General features: G+C 48.7%; 1 protein-coding gene across 1 annotated transcript in view; it reads right to left on the bottom strand.

Moving 5' to 3' along the window:
• The window catches only part of fam124a (family with sequence similarity 124 member A), a 58,579-nt gene that overhangs the window by 16,684 nt on the left and 20,650 nt on the right, over positions 1-21,245 (bottom strand). The window contains exon 3 of the mRNA XM_014165668.3: positions 5,250-6,034. Within this exon, the coding sequence (XP_014021143.1) occupies positions 5,250-6,034 (785 nt within the window). The remainder of the gene's footprint in view (positions 1-5,249; positions 6,035-21,245) is intronic.

Here is a 21,245-nt window from a genome sequence, read left to right as displayed (position 1 = left end):
GTGACGCTTGGCATTCAGGCCAAAGAGTTCAATATTGGTTTTATCAGACCAGAGAATATTGTTTGTCATGGTCTACGAGTCCTTTAGGTGCTTTTTTGGCAAACTCCAAGTGGGCTGTCATACTTTTTACTGAGGAGTGGCTTCCGTCTGGCCACTCCACCATAAAGGCCTGACTGCTGCAGAGATGGTTGTACTTCTAGAAGTTTCTCCCATCCCATTTCCACAGAGGAGCTCGGTAGCTCGTCAGAGTGACCATCGGATTCTTGGTAACCTCCCTGACCAAGGCCATTCTCCCCCATTTGCTCAGTTTGGCCAGGCCGTCAGCTCTAGGAAGAGTCTTGGTGGTTCCAAACTTCTTCCACTTAAGAATGATGGAGGGCATTGTGTTGTTGGGGACCTTTAATGCTGCAGACATTTTTTAGTACCCTTTCCCAGATCTGTGCCTCAACACAATCCTGTCTCGGAGCTCTACAGACAATTCCTTTGACCTCATGGCTTGGTTTTTGCTCTTAAATGCACTATCAACTGTGGGACCTTATATAGACAGGTGTGTGCGTTTCCAAATCATGTCCAATCAAATTAATTTACCACAGGTGGACTCAAATCAAGTTGTAGAAACATCTCAAGGATGATCAATGGAAAAAGGATGCACCTGAGCTCAATTTTGAGTCTCATAGCAAAGCATCTGAATACTTATAAATTAAGGTATGTTATAAGGAAAAGGGGGGGGACCAACTCCATATTAATACCCATGATTTTGGAATGAGATGTTCAACGAGCAGGTGTCCACAAACTGTTGGTCATGTAGTGTATGAACATATAGGTAGGGATAAAGTAACTAGGCAACAAGATAGATAATAAAATGTAGCAGCAGCGTATGTGATGAGTCAAAAGAGCAAAAAGGGTCAATGCAGATAGTTAAATAGTTAATTAATAGCTACCCAGACTAACTATTTAGCAGTCTTATGGTTGTGGGTAGAAGCTGTTCAGGGTCCTGTTGGTACTGCTTGCCGTGAGATATCAGAGAGAACAGTCTATGACTAGGGTTGCTGGAGTCTTTGACAATTTTTAGGGTCTTCCTCTGACACCACCTGGTATAGAGGCCCTGCATGGCAGGAAGCTTGGCCCTAGTGATGTACTGGGCCGCACGCACTACCCTCTGTTGAACCTTGTGGTCGGATGCCAAGCAGGTGCCATACAAACATACAAACAGGTGATGCAGCCAGTCAAGATGCTCTCAATGGTGCAGCAGTAGAACCTTGTAAGGATCTGAGGGCCCATGCCAAAGCTTTTCAGCCTCCTGAGGGGGAAGAGACATTGTCATGACTGTGTTGGTGTGTGTGGACCATGATAATCCCTTAGCGATGTGGACACTGAGGAACATGAATCTCTCGACCGGCTCCACTACAGGCATGTTAACGTTTCCTGTAGTCCACAATCAGCATAGTGTACCGCTCCTTGAACGTAGCAGCTCTAGTCTTTAGCTCAGTGCGGATTAATGATGCACTAATTAATGAAGCCGTTGACTGATGTGGTAAACTCCTCAATGTTATTGGATGAATCCCGTAATATATTCCAGTCTGTGATAGCGTAACAGTCCTGTAGCTTAGCATCCGCTTCATCGGACCACTTCAGTATTGAGCGTGTCACTGGTACTTCCTGTTTGAGTTTTTGCTTGTAAGCAGGAACCAGGATGATAGAGTTGTGGTCAGTTTTGCTGAAGGAAGATCTTTGTATACATCTCTGTGTGTGGAGTAACGTTGATCTAGAGTTTTTTCCCCAGGTGGCATGCTGGTAGAAATTAGGTTTCCCTGCATTAAAATTACTGGCCACTAGGAGTGCTGTTTCTAGAAGAGTATTTTGGCCTTATTCAGCTCGTTGAGTGCGGTCTTAGCGCCAGCATCGGTTTGTGGTGGTAAATAGACAGCTACGAAAAATATAGATGAACATTATCTGGGTAAATAGTATGGTCTACAGCTTATCATGAGATATTCTAACTCAGACGAGTAAAACCTCTAAACTTCCTGAACGTTAGAGATCGCAAGCCTGATTGCTGTAGACACACACATTGTCACACCCTCTTTCTCTTTATTGAGAAGTTACAATCCAGAATGTCTCTTATTGGTGTCACACCCTGATCTGTTTCACCTGTCTTTGTGCTCGTCTCCACCCCCCCTCCAGTTGTCGCCCATCTTCCCCATTATCCCCTGTGTATTTATACCTGTGTTCTCTGTTTGTCTGTTGCCAGTTCGTTTTGTTCGTCAAGCATACCAGCGGATTTCCCCTTGCTCCTGTCTTTCTCTTGTTCCTGTTTTATAGTTTTCCCGTTTTTGACCATTCTGCCTGCCCTGACCCCGAAGCCTGCCTGCCGTTCTGTACCATTGTCACACCACCCTGGATTATTGACCTCTGCCTGCCCTTGGCCTGTCGTTTTGCCTGCCCCCTGTTCTAGTAATAAACTTTTTTTTTTACTTCGACACTGTCTGCATCTGGGTCTTCTCCTGAAACGTGATACTTTTCCCCTTAACCTTACCCGAAGCTGCCGTTCGGTGTTGACGATGCATAGTAAAACCAGCTAGATGTATATTATCCATGTTTTTGTTCAGCCACGACTCTGAAAAAAACATAGGATATTACAGTTCTTCAGATCCCGTTTATAGGATAGTCTCAAACAGCGCTCATCCAGTTTATTCTCTAGTGATTTGTACGTCTGCCAATAGAACGGACGGTAAAGGCAGTTTTATTTACTCATAGTCTCGTCAGGGAGCCCGCTCGTGTGCGTCTCTTGCGCCGTCTCTTCCTCTCGAGTCCAGGGCCAGGTCCGGAATGAGCAGTACATCCACAGCTGCCGGCTCGTTGAAGTAGAAATCGTCATCCAAAATTGAGGTTAGTGATCACTGTTCTGATGTCCAGAAGCTGTTTTTTGGTCATAGGAAATGATTGTGGTGATATTATGTACAAAAAAAAGTTAAGATCAGCGTAGAAAACACACAAAATGGCAGCATTGGTCAGGAGCCCGTAAGACGCCATCTTTATACGGTTTCAGCATGAAATATCCTTTATATATATTTTTACACACAGTCATTTGACTATGTCTTTGTTGTAAATGTTATGGTAACAAATTGGTGGCATTTGTGAAAAAACGTCAATAGTTGGACAAGATGAAGAGTTAAATGAAAAATAATACCATTGTCAATTGAATGTATGTCGTTTTCATTCAGCGATCACTATTTTCTCTTGAACCTTATGGTCTATCCACTAGAAACTCATACGCATACGTATAAAAAAAAAAAGTTATTCAAGTATAAATAAAAGAAGTTACCATAGATTATCTGTTAATGACCAAAATTACAGAAGATTCCGGTAACTTTGGTAAATTACTGGTAGCTTTGCAACCCTAGGTAAGGTCTAGTTAATTATGTTAGTCCCCCAGAGTGAACGTGTGTGTGTGTGTGTGTGTGTGTGTGTGTGTGTGTGTGTGTGTGTGTGTGTGTGTGTGTGTGTGTGTGTGTGTGTGTGTGTGTGTGTGAAATCTGTGAATCTCCTTCAGGGTGGTCGTAGCAGTAGGACTTGTACACCTATCCCAGCCTGTGTTGGGATGGAGGGATGAGGGATGAGGGGTGGAGGAGGAGTGCAAATTGGAAAGGCTCAATGTTCCTTTGTCTGCTGAGTGGGACTGTTGTTTTTGGCTGCAGTCCCGTTCCCACTTAGAACCTGTAGTCTGTATGGTCTGTACGGTGGAGCCTTCTCTCTCTCTCTCCCTCTCCCTCTCTCCCCTGTCTCTCTCTCTCTCCCTCTCTCTCTCTCTCCCTCTCTCTGTCTCTCTCTCTCTGTCTCTCTCTCTCCCTCTCCCTCTCTCCCTGTCTCTCTCTCTCTCCCCTCTCTCTCTCTCTGTCTCTCTCTCTCTCTGTCTCTCTCTCTCTCTGTCTCTCTCTTCGTCTCTCTCTCTCTCTGTCTCTCTCTCTCTCTCTCTGTGTCTCTCCCTCTCTCTCTCTCTCTCCCTCTCTCCCCCTCTCTCTCTTCCTCTCTCCCTCTCTTTCCCCCCTCCTCTCTCCCCCCTCTCTCTCCCCCCCTGCTCTCTCTCCCTCTCTGTCCCCCCCTCTCTCTCTCTCCCCCTCTCTCTCTCTCCCCCCCTCTCTCTCTCCCCCCTCTCCCCTCTCTGTCCCCCCCTCTCTCCCTGACTGCCTCTCTCTCTCCCTCTCTGTCCCCCCCTCTCTCTCCCTCTCTGTCCCCCCTCTCTCTTCCTCTCTCCTCTCTGTCCCCCCCTCTCTCCCTCCCTCCCTCTCTCTCCTCTCTGTCCCCCCCTCTCCCTCTCTGTCCTCCCCTCTCTCTCCTCTCTGTCCCCCCTCCCTCTCTCTCTCTGTCCCCCCTCTCTGTCCCTCCCCCCCTCCCTCTCTCCCTCCCCCTCTCTCTCTCTGCCCCCCCCCCTCTCTCCCTCCCTCCCTCTCTCTCCTCTCTGTCCCCCCCTCTCTCCCTCCCTCCCTCTCTCTCCTCTCTGTCCCCCCCTCTTCCTCTCTGTCCTCCCCTCTCTCTCCTCTCTGTCCCCCCCTCCCTCTCTCCCTCCCCCTCTCTCTCTCTGTCCCCCCCCCTCTGTCCCTCCCTCCCTCTCTCTCTCTCTGTTTCCCTGATGACTACACACAGTGTGAACCTAATCTCCAGTAAGAGAGAGTGTGGATGTGGTGTCACTCTAACTACACGTCTGAAGGAAGACTGTATGAAGCCCACCTGGAACATCACACACACACACACACACACACACACACACACACACACACACACACACACACACACACACACACACACACACACACACACACACACACACACACACACACACATTTCACTTCTACTGTTGCTTAGCAACAACACACTCTACCTCCAGTGAGTGCCAGAGCTCATGTCTGTGGTCTGGTCTGCCTGTCGTCATCATTTAAGGGTTGTTCTTAGTTCATAGTCTGACTGCTGCTGGGAAATATACTGTGCATGTTGTTCATCTACGGCCTTGGCAACACAAACGTGTACAACACACACACACACACACACACACACACACACACCACACACACACACACACACACACACACACACACACACACACACACACACACACACACACACACACACACACACACACACACACACACACAGAGACACACAGACACAGAGACAGAGACAGAGAGACAGAGACACACAGACACAGACACACAGACACACAGAGACAGAGACAGACACACACAGCAGTATCTCACCTGCAGCAGTATCTTATTCCCGTCGTAGTCTTCAGTCTGCCAGCGTACCTCACTGATGGGGGTACAAGGGTACGGCAGGAGGGGCACCAACGCCCCAACGTCCCTCACCCTCATCTCTATCACCGCCGACTCCGTAGGAGCGGGGCTCTGGCCCCTCGGCAACCGCTTGAATGACAGTTGGATCTCGGTATCCGGGTTGGAGTACACCACAAAAAAACAAAAGTCTTCTTTCTTCTGGGCCAGCTTCCTCTGGAGGATCATCCGGTACATGCGCACCATGTCCCGGAAGCTCTCGTAACGGCAGTAGACTGTGAAGCGTACAATCTCTTTACCGTAGTGAACCTGGCGAACCGCCCACAGAGGAGTCCCCGGGGCCAGGGTGAAGAAGTCTTGGCTGCAGGGAGTCAGCGGGAGCATCCTACGGCCGTTGTTGACCCTCTCGGTGTGGTGGAAGTGCCAGGGGGGTCGCTGGAGAGCACGGTGTAAGGTCACGATCTGCTCCTCGCCCCCGTACTGCTCCTGCAGGAAGAGGATGACGGCCAGCGCCGGCTGGCACTGCGGAGGGCCGTGATTGGCTGAAAAAGATGCCGCAGCCTGACATGATTGGCGCTTGGGCTTCTGTTGCCAGGCGGCTCTCTCGGAGACGCGGAAGAGCTGCAGTTCAGGGTGGACCCAGGCCAGGACAGTGTCGGCAGCATGCTGCAGGGACTTGGCCTTGCCCGGGTCCGTAATGAGGTGAACACTGACCAGGAAGGGATCCTGCAGCTCCACCATGGATAACTCACCTCCAACACAGACAGAGAGACAAGAGGATGAGGAGGATGAGGAAGAGGAGGAGGAAGAGAGAACAAGAAACAGAAGAAGAAGAAGCCATTAGAAATTATATTGTGAATCTGAAAACATTTATTTACCAAAAAACTTCTCTCCCTCCCCTCTTTCTCTCTCACCCTCGTCTCCCCCTCCCTCCCTCCCTCCCTCCCTCCCTCCCTCCCTCCCTCCCTCCTCCCTCCCTCCCTCCCTCCCTCCCTCCCTAATAGGCCCATGCAGAGCAGGGTTCTGTTGTCTCATTAGCAGCTCGTTAGTGAGGCCCAGAAAAACACACACACACACACACACACACACACACACACACACACACACACACACACACACACACACACACACACACACACACACACACACACAAACAGAGGAATGCTCCAGAGACCGGCAGGAAACTCAAACCTGGTGTGCCCCCATCCTGACCCCCTGACCAAGACCAACTGAGTCAGAACGCAAACCCCCACAGGCACGGGCGGACTGAGTGATTTGGAGGCCTCAGGCAGAGGCCAGTCTGAACACCCATGTAAGTTTAAATGGGTTTTATAGAGACGTAATTTAACTGTAAAAACGTATTATCTTTTAAATGTGCCATGAACACAACCAGTCATGATGTTTTCATCTGATTGTCAAATAAATCCCATAAAAAGTAGGTTGCTTTCTCACGTTTATCCAAAATAATTCCAGCATCCGATTAGTGCCGTGCGCACACACCAACTTTCCTAGATAGCAACCTAACGAGTGAAACACCGTCCCCTCTGTCTTACTGTACACTGAGTGAACAAAACATTAAGAACACCTGCTCTTTCCATGACACAGACTGACCAGGTGAATCCAGGTGAAAGCGATGATCCCTTACTGATGTCACTTGTTAAATCCACTATCAATCAGTGTAGATGAAGAACAGAAGACAGGTTACAGGAGGATTATTAAGCATTCAGACAATAGAGACATAGATTGTGTTTGACTGCCATTCAGAGGGTGAATGGACCTTTGGGTTTTTTCACTCTCAACAGTTTCCCGTGTGTGTATCAAGAATGGTTCACCACCCAAAGAACATCCAGCCAACTTGACAGAACAGTGGGAAGCATTGGAGTAAACATGGAACACTGTGGAACACTTTTCGACACATTGTAGAGTCCATGGCCCCCGAAGAACTGAGGCTGTGTACGTAGCCTGTGATATCTGATGTCTTTTAACTAGAGAAATGTGTATTGTATAAAGGCCAGATCGTTCTTCAAGATGTTCATCATAGATGACCAGCAGGGTCAAAGAGTAATAATCACAGTGGTTGTAGAGGGTGCAACAGGTCAGCACTTCAGGGGTAAATGTCAGTTGGACTTTCATAGCCGATCATTCAGAGGTTGAGACAGCAGGTGTTGTAGAGAGTGAGAGAGAGCCAGAGAGAGAGTGGGTAAAAAACAGCAGGAGTTGTAGAGAGTGAGAGAGAGCCAGAGAGAGAGAGAGGGTAAAAAACAGCAGGTGTTGTAGAGAGTGAGAGAGAGCCAGAGAGAGAGAGGGTAAAAAACAGCAGGGCTGGGACAAGGTAGCACATCCAGTGAACAGGTCAGAGACATATCCTGGTCTGTTTTGTTTAACGTTTCTGTTCAATGTCTTGTTTAATGTTCCTGTTCAATGTTTTGTTTAACGTTTCTGTTCAATGTCTTGTTTAATGTTTCTGTTCAATGTTTGGTTTAACGTTTCTGTTCAATGTTGTCGCGTCCTGACCAGTATAGGGGTTATTTGTTATTGTAGTTTGGTCAGGACGTGGCAGAGGGTATTTGTTTTATGTGGTTCGGGGTGGTGGTTTTGTTTAGAAGGGTGTTTGATTTATTATTTCCGGGTTTTGGGTTATGTTCTATGTTTTTGTATTTCTATGTTCTTTCTAGTTTAGTATTTTCTATGTTAGGTAATTGGGTGTTGGACTCTCAATTGGAGGCAGGTGTTTGTAGTTGCCTTTGATTGAGAGTCCTATATATAGGGATGTGTTTTGTTTGTTAATTGTGGGTAGTTGTTTTTGCATTGCGTTGGTGTAGCCTGCAAAACTGTTTCCTGTTCTTTGTTTATTGTTTTTGGTGTTCACATTTAATAAATTATAATGTTGAGCACGCAACCCGCTGCGCCTTGGTCCTCTCTTCACGAAGACAGCCGTTACAAATGTTTTGTTTAACGTTCCTGTTCAATGTTTTGTTTAACGTTCCTGTTCAATGTTTTGTTTAACGTTCAATGTTTTGTTTAACGTTCCTGTTCAATGTTTTGTTTAACGTTCCTGTTCAATGTTTTGTTTAACGTTCAATGTTTTGTTTAAAGTTCCTGTTCAATGTTTTGTTTAACGTTGCTGTTCAATGTTTTGTTTAACGTTGCTGTTCAATGTTGTTCAATGTATTGTTTAACGTTCCCGCTCAATGTCTCAATGTCAATTACCTGCTGAAATTGTTGCAACCCCTATTACTAGCCTGTTCAACCTCTCTTTCATGTAGTCTGAGATCCCCAAAGATTGGAAAGCAGCTGCGGTCATCCCCCTCTTCAAAGGAGGGGACACTCTTGACCCAAACTGCTACAGACCTATATCTATCCTACCCTCCCTTTTCTAAGGTCTTCGAAAGCCAAGTCAACAAACAGATTACCGACAATTTCGAATCCCACCGCACCTTCTCCGCTATGCAATCTGGTTTCAGAGCTGGTCATGGGTGCACCTCAGCCACGCTCAAGGTCCCAAACGATATCTTAACCGCCATCGATAAGAAACAATACTGTGCAGCCGTATTCATTGACCTGGCCAAGGCTTTCGACTCTATCAATCACCACATCCTCATCGGCAGACTCAACAGTCTTGGTTTCTCAAATGATTGCCTCGCCTGGTTCACCAACTACTTCTTTGATAGAGTTCAGTGTGTCAAATCGGAGGGCCTGTTGTCCGGGCCTCTGGCAGTCTCTATGGGGGTGCCACAGGGTTCAATTCTTGGGCCAACTCTCTTCTCTGTATACATCAATGATGTCGCTCTTGCTGCTGGTGAGTCTCTGATCCACCTCTACGCAGACGACACCATTCTGTATACTTCTGGCCCCTCTTTGGACACTGTGTTAACAACCCTCCAGACGAGCTTCAATGCCATACAACTCTCCTTCCATGGCCTCCAACTGCTCTTAAATACAAATACAAGTACAACTAAATGCATGCTCTTTAACCGTTCGCTGCCCGCACCTGCCCGCCCGTCTAGCATCACTACTCTGGACGGTTCTGACTTAGAATATGTGGACAACTACAAATACCTAGGTGTCTGGTTAGACTGTAAACTCTCCTTCCAGACTCACATAAACCATCTCCAATCCAAAGTTCAATCTAGAATTGGCTTCCTATTTCGCAACAAAGCATCCTTCACTCATGCTGCCAAACATACCCTCGTAAAACTGACCATCCTACCGATCCTCGACTTCGGCGATGTCATTTACAAAATAGCCTCCGATACCCTACTCAATAAACTGGATGCAGTCTATCACAGTGCCATCCGTTTTGTCACCAAAGCCCCATATACTACCCACCACTGTGACCTGTACACTCTTGTTGGCTGGCCCTTGCTTCATGCTTGTCGCCAAACCCACTGGCTCCAGGTCATCTACAAGACCCTGCTAGGTAAAGTTCCCCCTTATCTCAGCTAGCTGGTCACCATAGCAGCACCCACCTGTAGCACACGCTCCAGCAGGTATATCTCTCTGGTCACCCCCAAAGCCAATTCCTCCTTCGGCCGCCTCTCCGCCTCTCCCTCCTTCCCTGCTGCCAATGACTGGAACGAAATACTAAAATCTCTGAAACTGGAAACACTTATCTCCCTCACTAGCTTTAAGCACCAGCTGTCAGAGCAGCTCACACATTACTGCACCTGTACATAGCCCATCTATAATTTAGCCCAAACAACTACCTCTTCCCCTACTGTATTTATTTATTTATTTATTTTGCTCCTTTGCACCCCATTATTTCTATTTCTACTTTGCACTTTCTTCCACTACAAATCTACCATTCCAGTGTTTTACTTGCTATATTGTATTTACTTTGCCACCATGGCCTATTTATTGCCTTTACCTCCTTTATCTCACCTCATTTGCTCACATTGTATATAGACTTATTTTTCTACTGTATTATTGACTGTATGTTTGTTTTACTCCATGTGTAACTCTGTGTTGTTGTATGTGTCAAACTGCATCGCTTTATCTTGGCCAGGTCGCAATTGTAAATGAGAACTTGTTCTCAACTTGCCTACCTGGTTAAATAAAGGTGAAATAAAAAAATAAAATAAATAAAACTGTTTTGTTTAACGTTCCTGTTCAATGTTTTGTTTAACGTTTCTGTTCAATGTTTTAAAAGGTTCCCTCAATGCTCAGACAATGAATGTTATAAAGAAAGAGGTCATGTTTAGCTCCTCTCTCTCCCTCTCTCTTCTCTCTCTCTTTTCCTCTCTCTCTCTCTCTCTCTCCATCTCTCTCTCTGCCTCTGGGGGCTCGTCCCAGTTTATTTGTCCGGTAAGGTTGAGGGCACATTAGGCCGAGGGAACCGGCTCACAGCATTTTCCCTACCCTTATCATGTGTGTGTGGTGTGTGTGTGTGTGTGTGTGTGTGTGTGTGTGTGTGTGTGTGTGTGTGTGTGTGTGTGTGTGTGTGTGTGTGTGTGTGTCTGTGTTTGTGTGTGTGTGTGTGTATGCCTGTGTGCGTGAGTGTGTACGGATGTCGGAAAAAAGAAAGTGTGTGTGTGTGTGTGTGTGTGTGTAAGTTGGCACATGCAGGTGTTTGGGCATTGCCAGTGCTAGACAGGAGACCCTCTCAGAAAGTACACTTCCTGATCGGATGACTAACAAAGCATCCAGCAACATTCAGATTACATTACAAAGTACTGCTGATCCATGGCCTTTCACAGACAATAATACTGCAAGATGGCTTCTCTCAATGACAGTGTCCACTATTAATCAAATGTATTTATAAAGCCCTTCTTACATCAGCTGATATCTCAAAGTGCTGTACAGAAACCCAGCCTAAAACCACCAAACAGCAAGCAATACAGGTGTAGAAGCACGGTGGATAGGAAAAACTCCCTAGAAAGGCCAGAACCTAGGAAGAAACCTAGAGAGGAACCAGGCTATGAGGGGGGGCCAGTCCTCTTCTGGCTGTGCCGGGTGGAGATTATAACAGAACATGGCCAAGATGTTAAAATGTTCATAGATGACCTAGATCACTAACAGATCTCAGAGAGACAGCAGCAAAGTGTCTTCATTAGTCTCATTAAGTTGAGTAGAAGACAGGAGTCAAGTCCAAATCAAGGGGGATAAAAGTGACAGGACAGACAGACACACCAGGCTGGATAGAGCACAGAGACAACAGGCTGGATAGAGCACAGAGACAACAGGCTGGATAGAGCACAGAGACAACAGGCTGGATAGAGCCCAGAGACAACAGGCTGGATAGAGCCCAGAGACAACAGGCTGGATAGAGCACAGAGACAACAGGCTGGATAGAGCACAGAGACAACAGGCTGGATAGAGCACAGAGACAACAGGCTGGATAAAGCACAGAGACAACAGGCTGAATAGAGCACAGAGACACCAGGCTGGATAGAGCCCAGAGACACACGGCTGGATAGAGCACAGAGACAACAGGCTGGATAAAGCACAGAGACAACAGGCTGGATAGAGCCTAGAGACACGAGGCTGGATAGAGCACAGAGACAACAGGCTGGATAGAGCACAGAGACAACAGGCTGGATAGAGCACAGAGACACCAGGCTGGATAGAGCCCAGAGACACCAGGCTGGATAGAGCACAGAGACAACAGGCTGGATAAAGCACAGAGACAACAGGCTGGATAGAGCACAGAGACAACAGGCTGGATAGAGCACAGAGACAACAGGCTGGATAGAGCACAGAGACACCAGGCTGGATAGAGCACAGAGACACCAGGCTGGATAGAGCCTAGAGACACGAGGCTGGATAGAGCACAGAGACACCAGGCTGGATAGAGCCCAGAGACACCAGGCTGGATAGAGCCCAGAGACACCAGGCTGGATAGAGCCCAGAGACACCAGGCTGGATAGAGCACAGAGACACCAGGCTGGATAGAGCCCAGAGACACCAGGCTGGATAGAGCACAGAGACACCAGGCTGGATAGAGCACAGAGACACCAGGCTGGATAGAGCCCAGAGACACCAGGCTGGATAGAGCCCAGAGACACCAGGCTGGATAGAGCACAGAGACATCAGGCTGGATAGAGCCCTGAGTCACCAGGCTGGATAGAGCACAGAGACACCAGGCTGGATAGAGCCCAGAGACACCAGGCTGGATAGAGCCCAGAGACACCAGGCTGGATAGAACCCAGAGACACCAGGCTGGATAGAGCCCAGAGACACCAGGCTGGATAGAGCCCAGAGACACCAGGCTGGATAGAGCACAGAGACACCAGGCTGGATAGAGCCCTGAGACACCAGGCTGGATAGAGCCCAGAGACACCAGGCTGGATAGAGCCCAGAGACACCAGGCTGGATAGAGCACAGAGACACCAGGCTGGATAGAGCCTAGAGACACGAGGCTGGATAGAGCCCAGATACACCAGGCTGGATAGAGCCCAGAGACACCAGGCTGGATAGAGCACAGAGACACCAGGCTGGATAGAGCCCAGAGACACCAGGCTGGATAGAGCCTAGAGACACGAGGCTGGATAGAGCCCAGATACACCAGGCTGGATAGAGCCCAGAGACACCAGGCTGGATAGAGCCCAGAGACACCAGGCTGGATAGAGCCCAGAGACACCAGGCTGGATAGAGCCCTGAGACACCAGGCTGGATAGAGCCCAGAGACACCAGGCTGGATAGAGCCCAGAGACACCAGGCTGGATAGAGCACAGAGACACCAGGCTGGATAGAGCCTAGAGACACGAGGCTGGATAGAGCCCAGATACACCAGGCTGGATAGAGCCCAGAGACACCAGGCTGGATAGAGCCCAGAGACACCAGGCTGGATAGAGCCCAGAGACACCAGGCTGGATAGAGCCCTGAGACACCAGGCTGGATAGAGCCCAGAGACACCAGGCTGGATAGAGCCCAGAGACACCAGGCTGGATAGAGCCTAGAGACACGAGGCTGGATAGAGCCCAGATACACCAGGCTGGATAGAGCCCAGAGACACCAGGCTGGATAGAGCACAGAGACACCAGGCTGGATAGAGCACAGAGACACCAGGCTGGATAGAGCCTAGAGACACGAGGCTGGATAGAGCCCAGATACACCAGGCTGGATAGAGCCCAGAGACACCAGGCTGGATAGAGCACAGAGACACCAGGCTGGATAGAGCCTAGAGACACGAGGCTGGATAGAGCCCAGATACACCAGGCTGGATAGAGCCCAGAGACACCAGGCTGGATAGAGCCCAGAGACACCAGGCTGGATAGAGCCCAGAGACACCAGGCTGGATAGAGCCCTGAGACACCAGGCTGGATAGAGCACAGAGACACCAGGCTGGATAGAGCACAGAGACACCAGGCTGGATAGAGCCTAGAGACACGAGGCTGGATAGAGCCCAGATACACCAGGCTGGATAGAGCCCAGAGACACCAGGCTGGATAGAGCACAGAGACACCAGGCTGGATAGAGCACAGAGACACCAGGCTGGATAGAGCCTAGAGACACGAGGCTGGATAGAGCCCAGATACACCAGGCTGGATAGAGCCCAGAGACACCAGGCTGGATAGAGCACAGAGACACCAGGCTGGATAGAGCCTAGAGACACGAGGCTGGATAGAGCCCAGATACACCAGGCTGGATAGAGCCCAGAGACACCAGGCTGGATAGAGCCCAGAGACACCAGGCTGGATAGAGCCCAGAGACACCAGGCTGGATAGAGCCCTGAGACACCAGGCTGGATAGAGCCCAGAGACACCAGGCTGGATAGAGCCCAGAGACACCAGGCTGGATAGAGCACAGAGACACCAGGCTGGATAGAGCCTAGAGACACGAGGCTGGATAGAGCCCAGATACACCAGGCTGGATAGAGCCCAGAGACACCAGGCTGGATAGAGCACAGAGACACCAGGCTGGATAGAGCACAGAGACACCAGGCTGGATAGAGCCTAGAGACACGAGGCTGGATAGAGCCCAGATACACCAGGCTGGATAGAGCCCAGAGACACCAGGCTGGATAGAGCACAGAGACACCAGGCTGGATAGAACCCAGAGACACGAGGCTGGATAGAGCCCAGAGACACCAGGCTGGATAGAGCCCAGAGACACCAGGCTGGATAGAGCACAGAGACACCAGGCTGGATAGAGCCCAGAGACACCAGGCTGGATAGAGCCCAGAGACACCAGGCTGGATAGAGCCCAGAGACACCAGGCTGGATAGAGCACAGAGACACCAGGCTGGATAGAGCACAGAGACACCAGGCTGGATAGAGCCTAGAGACACGAGGCTGGATAGAGCCCAGATACACCAGGCTGGATAGAGCCCAGAGACACCAGGCTGGATAGAGCACAGAGACACCAGGCTGGATAGAACCCAGAGACACGAGGCTGGATAGAGCCCAGAGACACCAGGCTGGATAGAGCCCAGAGACACCAGGCTGGATAGAGCCCAGAGACACCAGGCTGGATAGAGCACAGAGACACCAGGCTGGATAGAGCACAGAGACACCAGGCTGGATAGAGCACAGAGACACCAGGCTGGATAGAGCCCAGAGACACCAGGCTGGATAGAGCACAGAGACACATATAGGGAAGAACACACAGTCCATCAGTTGCCTGCTCTGATTAGCCTCAATCTGTAACGTCTCTCTCTCTCATTCTCTCTCTCTGACACCAAACTGCTCGTATTAGCCTTTCTCTCTCCCTCAGTCTCTCTCTCCCTCTCAATTCAGAGGGCTTTATAGACATGGGAAACATATGTTAACATTGCCAAAGCAAGTGAGGTAGATAATATACAAAAGTGAAATAAACCACAAAAATGAACAGTAAACATTACACTCACAGAAGTTCCAAAGGAATAAAGACATTACAAATGTCATATTATGTCTATATACACAGTGTTGTAACGATGTGCAAATAGTTCAAGTACAAAAGGGAAAATAAAAAAGCAGAAATATGGGTTGTATTTACAATGGTGTTTGTTCTTCACTGGTTGACCTTTTCTTGTGGCAACAGGTCACAAATCTTGCTGGTGTGATGGCACACTGTGGTACTTCACCCAGTAGACATGGGGGTTTATCAAAATCTGTTTTTTTTTCCGAATTCTTTGTGGATCTGTGTAATCTGAGGGAAATATGTGTCTCTAATATGGTCATACATTTAGCAGGAGGTTAGGAAGTGCAGATCAGGTTCCACCTCATTTTGTGGGCAGTGTGCACATAGCCTGTCTTCTCTTGAGAGCCAGGTCTGCCTTTGGCGGCCTTTCTCAATAGCAAGGCTATGCTCACTGAGTCTGTACATAGTCAAAGCTTTCCTTAAGTTTGGGTCTTCAGTGTTTTAGTCTCTATCTCTTCAGTGTTTTAGTCTCTCTCTCTCTCTCTCTCTCTCTCTCTCTCTGTCTCTCTCTCAGCTGCTCTTATTAGCCTCAGAGTTTTAACCTCTGACCCCCTCTCTCTTTAGCTTTGAGACTAATTAATTCCAGTTTAACTAAGCCAAGGGAGGGAGAGCTGCTCCTGTCCTGTTGGGAGACAAGAGCAGGGTGTTATAAAGCTCTCTAGTCACTAGCGTGACACTAAACCCTTAATCTGCTCTCACAGCTCACAACACTATTACATTTAGCAGAGGCTCTTATCCAGAGTCACATACATTGGGGCGGCAGGTAGCCTAGTGGTTAGAGTGTAGGGGTGGCAGGTAGCCTAGTGGTTAGAGTGTAGGGGCGGCAGGTAGCCTAGTGGTTAGAGTGTAGGGGCGGCAGGTAGCCTAGTGGTTAGAGTGTAGGGGCGGCAGGTAGCCTAGTGGTTAGAGTGTGGGGGCGGCAGGTAGCCTAGTGGTTAGAGTGTGGGGGTGGCAGGTAGACTAGTGGTTAGAGTGTAGGGGCGGCAGGTAGCCTAGTGGTTAGAGTGTAGGGGTGGCAGGTAGCCTAGTGGTTAGAGTGTAGGGGCGGCAGGTAGCCTAGTGGTTGGAGTGTAGGGGCGGCAGGTAGCCTAGTGGTTAGAGTGTAGGGGCGGCAGGTAGCCTAGTGGTTAGAGTGTAGGGGCGGCAGGTAGCCTAGTGGTTAGAGTGTAGGGGTGGCAGGTAGACTAGTGGTTAGAGTGTAGGGGCGGCAGGTAGCCTAGTGGTTAGAGTGTAGCCTAGTGGTTAGAGTGTAGGGGCGGCAGGTAGAGCCTAGTGGTTAGAGTGTTGGACTAGTAACTGAAAAGTTGCAAGATTGAATCCCTGAGCTGACTTGGTAAAAATCTGTCATTCTGCCCCTGAACAAGGCAGTTAACCCACTGTTCCTAAGCTGTCATTGAAAATAAGAATTTGTTCTTGACTGACTTACTTAGTTAAATAAAGGAGGAATTAGGGTGCCTTGCTGAAGGGCACATCTATGGATTTTTCACCTAATCGGCTCGGGGATTTGAACCAGTGACCTTTCGGTTACTGACCCAACAATCAACCGTCAGGCTACCTGCCGACCAGATGTAACTCTGTCACTGTGCTAAAGTAATCCTTCTAACCCCCCCCTTAAAAGATTTAGATGCACTATTGTAAAGTGGTTGTTCCACTGGATATCATAAGGTGAATGCACCAATTTGTAAGTCGCTCTGGATAAGAGTGTCTGCTAAATGACTTAAATGTAAATGTAAATGTGCTCACGTTCTGACTAGAGCTAACGTATCTTGAACAGTCAAAATCATGTTTTCAATGATATTTAGATGAAACCAGATCAAAGTAGAAGTACCAACGTATGAAAAAGAAATGACTGTTGCTTCTACATTGACTAAGGTTTGATCATAAAGATACTAGTTTCCCCCCCTCTGTCCCCCCCCCCACCCCGGTCAAACACTTTGGATTCAGGAAGTGCAATTTTTGTGACATCACAAACAAAGACACATTTTTACTACACCAATGGTACCGTCTTATTCTCTTAACTCATTTAAATAAGTACCACCTTGTAACCAACGTGGCAGAAGGTGTGTTTTGCAGAGCGGGCGTGGTTGACATCGCTAGATAGCTAACCTACACTGGTGTCAACATCTAACTGCAGCGTGTCAACAAATATCATTTGAGGTTTCCCCTATTCATCTAAGACAAAGACAGTTACAGGTTTCTGCTTTTAATCTGTCTGGTGTTAGCTAGCTAGGTTTATATGGATCTATTTACCCCTTATTTGACCAGGTAAGTTGACTGAGAACACATTCTCATTTACAGCAACGACCTGGGGAACAGTTACAGGGGAAAGGAATGGGGGGGATGAATGAGCCAATAGGAAGCTGGGGATGATCATGTCTTCAGCCGGGGGGGGGGGGGGGGTTGCCCAAAACTCTGACGCAGTTGTCAAGACATCAAGAGACATGACAAATGGAAAATTTATACTAACTTTATTTGCATACCAGCTCCCCGCCCACTCAGCATACTAGCTCCCCGCCAACTCATTCCACCAGCTCCCCGCCCACTCAGTCCACTAGCTCCCCGCCCACTCAGCATACTAGCTCCCCGCCCACTCAGCATACTAGCTCCCCGCCCACTCAGTCCACTAGCTCCCCGCCCACTCAGCATACCAGCTCCCCGCCAACTCATTCCACCAGCTCCCCGCCCACTCAGTCCACTAGCTCCCCGCCCACTCAGCACACTAGCTCCCCGCCCACTCACCATACTAGCTCCCCGCCCACTCATTCCACTAGCTCCCCGCCCACTCAGCATACTAGCTCCCCGCCCACTCATTCCACCAGCTCCCCGCACACTCATTCCACCAGCTCCCCGCCCACTCGGTCCACTAGCTCCCCGCCCACTCGGTCCACTAGCTCCCCGCCCACTCGGTCCACTAGCTCCCCGCCCACTCAGCATACTAGCTCCCCGCCCACTCGGTCCACTAGCTCCCCGCCCACTCAGCATACTAGCTCCCCGCCCACTCGGTCCACTAGCTCCCCGCCCACTCAGCATACTAGCTCCCCGCCCACTCAGTCCACTAGCTCCCTGCCCACTCAGTACACTAGCTCCCCGCCCACTCAGCATACTAGCTCCCTGCCCACTCAGCATACTAACTCCCCGCCCAATTTGAAATGAGAGAAAAATACATTTATTGCAAATGTTGAGCATTTTTATCAGGAAAACATATTATGGGTGATGTTTTAGTTGCTCAAAAGGCTATTTTACATGGAAATCATAATGACTGTTCTGGACCTTAAGGAATAACTGCATGGTGAGCGAACCTGCTATAATGGGTAGAACAGGTACCCACTAAACACATGCAGGGTGAATGCACCAGGCTACTAGAGCTGTTCTTCTACAGTTCAACTTGGACGAGGACACCAGGATTATGAGGGATAAACAGGTGAAGGCTGAGAGATGAGAGAAGTAACATGGTGTCCCTATTGGTAACACTCTCTATCCCTTGCTCTCTCTCTCTCTCTCTCTCTAGGCCTTGCTCTCTCTCCGTCTCTCTCTCTATCCCTTGCTCTCTCTCTCCGTCTCTCTCTGGTCCAAGGTCAGGGGGAGTATCTTTCATCAAAGGAGTGAAGGAAATCAATGCTCCCCTTAACTCCCCTATTAGTGGAACATTGCATTTCCTATTTGGACCCCATGCACTTCTAACATATAATTGAATTTGGGACAAGAGAGGCAGTATACAGGTGGGTGAGCAGCATTAGTGGTAGGTTAACTATTGACATGCTATATTATGCTATGATACTTCACAAGTAATTCAGTTACTGAGTTGTATACAGCTGTAGACCTGTCCTTATTACAGCTGTAGACCTGCCCTTATTACAGCTGTAGACCTGTCCTTATTACAGCTGTAGACCTGTCCTTATTACAGCTGTAGACCTGCCCTTATTACAGCTGTAGACCTGCCCTTATTACAGCTGTAGACCTGCCCTTATTACAGCTGTAGACCTGTCCTTATTACAGCTGTAGACCTGCCCTTATTACAGCTGTAGACATGTCCTTATTACAGCTGTAGACCTGTCCTTATTACAGCTGTAGACCTGCACGTATTACAGCTGTAGACCTGTCCTTATTACAGCTGTAGACCTGCCCTTATTACAGCTGTAGACCTGCCCTTATTACAGCTGTAGACCTGTCCTTATTACAGCTGTAGACCTGCCCTTATTACAGCTGTAGACCTGCCCTTATTACAGCTGTAGACCTGTCCTTATTACAGCTGTAGACCTGTCCTTATTACAGCTGTAGACCTGCCCTTATTCCAGCTGTAGACCTGCCCTTATTACAGCTGTAGACCTGCCCTTATTACAGCTGTAGACCTGCCCTTATTCCAGCTGTAGACCTGCCCTTATTACAGCTGCTTTGAAAATACTATTTCAATTCACGTTAATTCCAAAAGAGCTCCAGCTCACTCTTTCACAGTCTATCTTTCCCCATAACAAGTCTGCCTACGTGTGTGTGTGTGTGTGCGTGTGTGTGAGTGCGTGTGTGTGTATGTGCGTGTGTGTGAGCATGTGTGTGTGTGTGTGTGTGTGTGTGTGTGTGTGTGTGTGTGTGTGTGTGTGTGTGTGGTGTGTGGTGACTCGGGAGTTGTAAATCTAACACTCAACCTATAAATCTCCACTTATAACAACACAATGCAAGAACCACTAATATGTCTGATGTCAAGACAGAGAAACCAGTGACTTCGGATGATATACCTGTAGTGGAAAACATGAGTGCTTTCTCAATCCTGGTTCCACATCTGCACCAGTCCCTGAGGGCTGCACTATCCTGGTTCTAAATCTGCACCAGTCCTTGAGGGCTGCACTATCCTGGTTCTAAATCTGCACCAGTCCCTGAGGGCTGCAGTATCTTGGATCTACATCTGCATCAGTCCAGTCCCTGTGGGCTGCACTATCCTGGTTCTACATCTGCACCAGTCCTTGAGGGCTGCAGTATCCTGGTTCTACATCTGCATCAGTCCAGTCCCTGTGGGCTGCACTATCCTGGATCTAAATCTTCACCAGTCCTTGAGGGCTGCAGTATCCTGGTTCTAAATCTGCACCAGTCCCTGTGGGCTGCACTATCCTGGTTCTAAATCTGCACCAGTCCCTGAGGGCTGCAGTATCCTGGATCTACATCTGCACCAGTCCCTGTGGGCTGCACTATCCTGGTTCTACATCTGCACCAGTCCTTGAGGGCTGCAGTATCCTGGTTCTACATCTGCATCAGTCCAGTCCCTGTGGGTTGCACTATCCTGGATCTAAATCTTCACCAGTCCTTGAGGGCTGCAGTATCCTGGTTCTAAATCTGCACCAGTCCCTGTGGGCTGCACTATCCTGGTTCTAAATCTGCACCAGTCCCTGAGGGCTGCAGTATCCTGGATCTACATCTGCACCAGTCCCTGTGGGCTGCACTATCCTGGTTCTAAATCTGCACCAGTCCCTGAGGGCTGCAGTATCCTGGTTCTACATCTGCACCAGTCCAGTCCCTGAGGGCTGCACTATCCTGGTTGAAGAAACAGACTGAGCAACACAATTATGTGTCAGGGAGCAATGAAAACCAGGAAGGATGCTGCCAGCCTTCTAGAAATGGGGGTTTGCACCCCTGCAGTAGATTCTTTCCGTTTACACAGGCAACCCAATTCTGATATTTTGCCCGAATTGGCAAACGATCTGATCTGATTGATCGAAATACCTATTAGTGGCAAAAGATCAGAACTGGGCTGTCTGTGTAAACGCAGCCATAGACAGACACCATCTGTTAGTGACAGGCTGGCCGTTGTCGTTGTAAGAAGACCCTCTCTCTGACTCCTATTCCTCCTGTTAGATGGCAATCAATCAATCTCCCTGGTTTGAATGAAACATCTATTCCAACGCTTTAAGAGGCCTCATTCTGGAAGAAAAGGTTTGCGATTTCAGTTTGTCTTCATGATGACATTCATTTACACGTTATGTTGTGTCTGTGGAAATTATAGGCCTGTGTATGGTTACTATGTGTGTGTGTTGATCTGTGTGTGTGTGTGTGTGTGTGTGTGTGTGTGTGTGTGTGTGTGTGTCTGTGTGTGTGTGTGTGTGTGTGTGTGTGTGTGTGTGTGTGTGTGTGTGTGTG

The sequence above is a fragment of the Salmo salar genome, chromosome 21 (genome assembly GCF_965601325.2).
Source record: "Salmo salar chromosome 21, fSalSal1, whole genome shotgun sequence".
NCBI lineage: Eukaryota > Metazoa > Chordata > Actinopteri > Salmoniformes > Salmonidae > Salmo > Salmo salar.
The sequence above is the reverse complement of the archived record's forward strand: the minus strand, read 5'-3'. Positions and strand labels throughout refer to the sequence as shown.